A 5,261-nucleotide genomic window follows, 5' to 3' on the forward strand; every position below is an offset into this window, starting at 1 on the left:
ATTAAACGGTCAGTTTTGCCACAGCAGATACAAATTTTTGTTCGTCCTCTTCCTCTGCCAGCAATTCTTCTTCCCCTGCCTTGGCTCCTTCCTCCTTGTGTTGAGGGTTGATATGGAGCAGCACTGTTCATCAAGATTTTGTTGTTAGTGAGGGGTTCACCACATTGGAACTGTCTTTCTTGTTGCAAAAGCAATGAAAAAACTTATTCAATGCTTGGTAAAAGTTGCATCAGCATTATTTGTGACCTTATTGTCGCATATTGTTCGTTCAAGCCTCTGAGAAAACGAACGATATAGGTCTCATCTCTGTATCCTCTCATAACAGTTCCACACGTATAATTTCCGTTCTTGCAATGTATGCAATCAGGTAAAGGCCTAAAGTTCTCCAGCTCTTCCTAAATACTTTTCAGCATAGTGAAGTAGTCGGTCATGTTTAGATCACCTTACCTCAAAGTGAACATTTCTTCTTCCAATCCTGCTACCTTGAATACATCGCCCTGAAAATACCCGTGTTTCAAATCTTTCCACAGATCCAAAGCAACACTATGCCACATCACGCTTTGTGCTATATTGGGACTAAGTGAGAGGGTGATCCAGGAGATGACGTAATCGTTGCATCGTTCCCACACATCAAACAAAGGATCTGTTGATTATGGTTTGCTGATGCTTCCATTCATAAATTTGATCTTGTTATTTGAGTTTAGTGCACGCAGCATGACCCTCTCCCAACTATGATAATTGTTTGAGCCTAAAATCATAGAGATTAGCAGTGAACCAAGACTCTCACCAGGATGCAGATAATAGGGACTTGTTGGATCTACGATTGAAGAGGCATGAGTTCTTGGAGATTGAATCTGATTGATTTGTTGACTGACCATACTTGCTAGGGTTTGAAGATTGATTTCGAAAATTGTTGCATCAGGAACCAAATTCGAGGGACGATTAGCCATTGATAGAGACTTCTTTGAGGCAAAGAAATTGAAAGGAGAGAGGAGTTATTGATCAAGATTTCTCGAGTGCAAGAAATCGAACAGGATGAACAATCGAATCAAGAAAAAAATTCACTGTAATTGGAAAGGAGAGAGAGATCGATTAGAGATCGATGAGAAATTGATTCAATAACTCTTCACCAACAGTTCAAGTTCTTCAACCTTGCTCCACGCTCACCGCACCATGTGAAAATTGGTTCGAGCTATGAGCAACAAGGGATGAACATTGAACATTCAAGAACAAAGGAAGAGAGCTTCTGAACTCCGAATTCTTGATGTGAATTGCAGAGAGTGAAAACTTGATTAGTAAATCTCAATTGTTGATGTTACAGGTTAGGCTATATATATAGTGTAAATGTCACTAACTAACTATCCTAGTTGGCATAAATACAACAAGTAGTTACATAACAGAAAAAAGTAACTGCCTAATTAACTCTGTGCATGTCAGCAAGTTACTTATATAGAGGAGCGTAAAGTGTGAGCAGAAGAGAGTGAAATCTAAAGGCATAGAGTTGGTTCACAATCATTGATACATCCTTAAATAAAATTTTATTTCGCAACAAATTATTCGTTGAACTATCGAATTTAGGAATACTAGAAAAAAATGGTTTAATTACTCTATTAGTCCCTATAATTTCGCAAAATTTTCAATTCGATCTTGAAATGCATATAATTTTTTTTAGGTCTTGAAATGCATCTAATTATGAGGCTAATTTACTTATTTTTGTGTAACACTCAATCATTAAATTTTATGATGTTTTTTAAAATTGCGAGAGTAGGAAAATACGCTCTCTTTATATTAATAGTATATTTTAACAAGAGGAGGTATTGTCAATACAAAGAGAGTGTATTATCCTGCTCTTATAATTTTAAAAAATGTCACAAAATTTAATAATTGAGTGTTACACTAAATTTTTTTTAATATGTAAAAAAATAAACGAAATTCTGAACCCTTAATATATACCAACTAATTTAAACGAATTCAGCAACCCTAAAACAGGCCCATAAGAAATCGGGTCGACCCTTTAACCCGAGAGGTCTCAAACTTGTGCCGCCGCTTTGTAACTTAACCAACGAGATCTTGGCTCATCGTTGGGGTTCAAATCTGCGCCAGATAAGCACAACAACGGGGACACAAACGGAATCTAATTCACAAATTTGAGGGCAATTACGTCAAAGTACCAAATTAGGTTCTGCTATATATATCCCTCTAACCCTTATCACTCTTTCTCACTTTGCTCCCATACACTCTTCTCTCTTACTTGCGGCTAGGGTTTTTCGCGCATCTAGCTCTTCCAAGGTTCGATCTCTCGTTCTCTCTTATTTACCTTCTTTGATTTGCGCTACTCTTGTTTCAGTGATGTGATGTGATTCTGCATGCGATAGGGAACTATCGGTTTTCATATTTTATGTTCTTATCTCACAAATCATGATTTTTCAATTGATTTATGTTTCGCTAATTTTTTAGTGTTATTTTTGTATTGTTCAGCTCTTCAGTTATTTTGTTTTAACGGATTTTGATTTCTGTCTTATTTATATTGAGGCTTTAAATGAATTGGCTTAGATTTATGACCTTGTTTAATTGAAAACGATAACGAAACACCTTTGAAAAATCATTTATATTTCACGTTTCGATTTTTTCCTGGTTATCTCTGTATAGATCTGTTGCGTTTTCTTTGAATAACATGTTTCTATCTTTTAAATCTTATTGAGAATTAAGTATGAGATCTTATTTTATTCGCCCGATCTGCTGAAACTTTCTGTGTCTGCTTTATTTCTATTATTGTGTAGATATCGTGGTCTTAAATTTGTTTGAAGTTATTTCAAAGAGCATAATTAGGATTTGTTTAGGTTTTGTTTTGGTTTTGGTTTGTTTATCATGTGTTGAAGATTGTTCCGAATACACATCTCACGGATCTATTTTATTTGCAGATCTTTGTTCGGAATCATGGGTAAAGAGAAGACTCATATCAACATTGTGGTCATTGGCCACGTCGACTCAGGAAAGTCGACCACCACCGGTCACTTGATCTACAAGTTGGGAGGTATTGACAAGCGTGTGATCGAAAGATTCGAGAAGGAAGCTGCTGAGATGAACAAGAGGTCCTTCAAGTATGCCTGGGTGCTCGACAAGCTCAAGGCCGAGCGTGAAAGAGGTATCACCATCGATATTGCCTTGTGGAAGTTCGAGACCACCAAATACTACTGCACTGTCATTGATGCTCCCGGACACAGGGATTTCATCAAGAACATGATTACTGGAACTTCCCAGGCCGACTGTGCCGTTCTCATCATCGATTCCACCACTGGAGGTTTTGAAGCTGGTATCTCGAAGGATGGTCAGACCCGTGAGCACGCTCTCCTTGCTTTCACCCTTGGTGTCAAGCAGATGATTTGCTGTTGCAACAAGGTGAGATGATTAAACAGAATACGAGTTGATTGTCCTTTTCTGATTAGTTATTCATTTTCTAATGGTAGCTTTTCTGTGCTATAGATGGATGCCACCACACCCAAGTACTCCAAGGCCCGTTATGATGAAATCGTGAAGGAAGTCTCATCCTACTTGAAGAAGGTCGGATACAACCCAGACAAAATCGCATTTGTTCCCATCTCTGGTTTTGAGGGAGATAACATGATTGAGAGGTCTACAAACCTCGACTGGTACAAGGGACCAACCCTTCTTGAGGCCCTTGACCAGATCAATGAGCCAAAGAGGCCATCAGACAAGCCCCTCCGTCTGCCTCTTCAGGATGTGTACAAGATTGGAGGTATTGGAACTGTGCCAGTGGGACGTGTTGAGACAGGTGTCTTGAAGCCCGGTATGGTTGTGACCTTTGGACCTACTGGACTGACAACTGAAGTTAAGTCTGTTGAGATGCACCACGAAGCTCTTACAGAGGCCCTCCCCGGTGACAATGTTGGGTTCAACGTCAAGAATGTTGCAGTGAAGGATCTCAAGCGTGGTTTTGTTGCCTCAAACTCCAAGGATGACCCTGCCAAGGAGGCTGCTAACTTCACCTCCCAAGTCATCATCATGAACCACCCTGGCCAGATCGGAAATGGCTACGCCCCAGTGCTTGATTGCCACACCTCCCACATTGCTGTCAAGTTTGCCGAGCTTGTGACCAAGATTGACAGGCGATCTGGTAAGGAGCTTGAGAAGGAGCCCAAGTTCTTGAAGAATGGTGATGCAGGTCTTGTTAAGATGATTCCTACCAAGCCCATGGTTGTGGAAACCTTCTCTGAGTACCCACCTCTTGGTCGTTTTGCCGTCAGGGACATGCGTCAAACTGTGGCTGTGGGAGTTATCAAGAATGTGGAGAAGAAGGACGCTACCGGAGCCAAGGTCACCAAGGCTGCCCAGAAGAAGAAGTGAATATTGCAGGGTTGTTCATCTGTTCAAGGGTACCAGCATCATCTCTTCAATAAGTATTTATCCCTTGTTCGAAGCTTCTGTTCTCCTTGTTTAGGAAGCGTGTCGGTCGGAACTAGTTACAGGTCTCCACCGTCGTCCCGCAACTTTTGTTCCCAGAACTGGGTTCTTGATCGACGGTGGCAAGATGAGGCTTTTTTGATTTTGTTATGAATTTTATTTTCTGCGGACTTCTATATTTTTATGGTCTTTCTGAGGATACTTTAAATTTTGTGTAAACTGTGCAGTGAATTTTAGGATTAGTCCTACACTGCTTATTTGTATTTTAAACACCAACCCTTAATTATGTTTTATTGTGTTTAATTGTGTTTATCTTCATATTCGATTTTCTTAATAGTGCGAATCGAAGTTATTCGGATTAAAATTGTTATATTTTTTAAGGCTTCCTTTTTGGTAGTCTTAATTAATCGTATAATACAACTTTGGTAAATAAATTTTAGTATTAATCAACCGGTTATTTTTGCTTTACTATCTATGTTGATATGCTAATTTAAATTATTTGTTAATATGCTTTATCATCTCGACAAATTAGATCAATTCTTTCAATACATTTTCGAAAAATGATATCACAATATACTATATATGGGTTATTATTCTTAATTGCCTTTAAATTTGTTTTATAACACCAAGAGGTTGATGTGTTAAAACTTTGAACTTAGACCTCATCTGCTTCTTGAGCTAATGTTTATAACAATGGATTATAATAAAACGGGTAAGGGTAATCTCCGACTTTCCAATGTAAACTTTATTATTCATTAAAATGTAGCCTTAATTGGAAATGTATAATATTTTTGTTTACAGATTAATGTTTAAATTAAATTTTGAGGTTCATAAATATT

The 5,261-nt window shown here is 38.3% G+C and overlaps 1 protein-coding gene across 1 annotated transcript; it reads left to right on the plus strand.

The window, feature by feature from the left end:
* The first annotated feature begins 2,134 nt into the window (after nucleotides 1–2,134).
* LOC107467920 (elongation factor 1-alpha) lies at nucleotides 2,135–4,725 on the plus strand. The gene is made up of 3 exons (XM_016087146.3): nucleotides 2,135–2,289; nucleotides 2,922–3,399; nucleotides 3,484–4,725. The coding sequence occupies exons 2-3, from the start codon at nucleotides 2,938–2,940 to the stop codon at nucleotides 4,363–4,365; spliced, it is 1,344 nt and encodes a 447-aa protein (XP_015942632.1). The 5' UTR covers nucleotides 2,135–2,289; nucleotides 2,922–2,937; the 3' UTR covers nucleotides 4,366–4,725.
* The last annotated feature ends 536 nt before the right edge of the window (nucleotides 4,726–5,261 follow it).

This window comes from Arachis duranensis, chromosome 9 (genome assembly GCF_000817695.3).
Source record: "Arachis duranensis cultivar V14167 chromosome 9, aradu.V14167.gnm2.J7QH, whole genome shotgun sequence".
NCBI lineage: Eukaryota > Viridiplantae > Streptophyta > Magnoliopsida > Fabales > Fabaceae > Arachis > Arachis duranensis.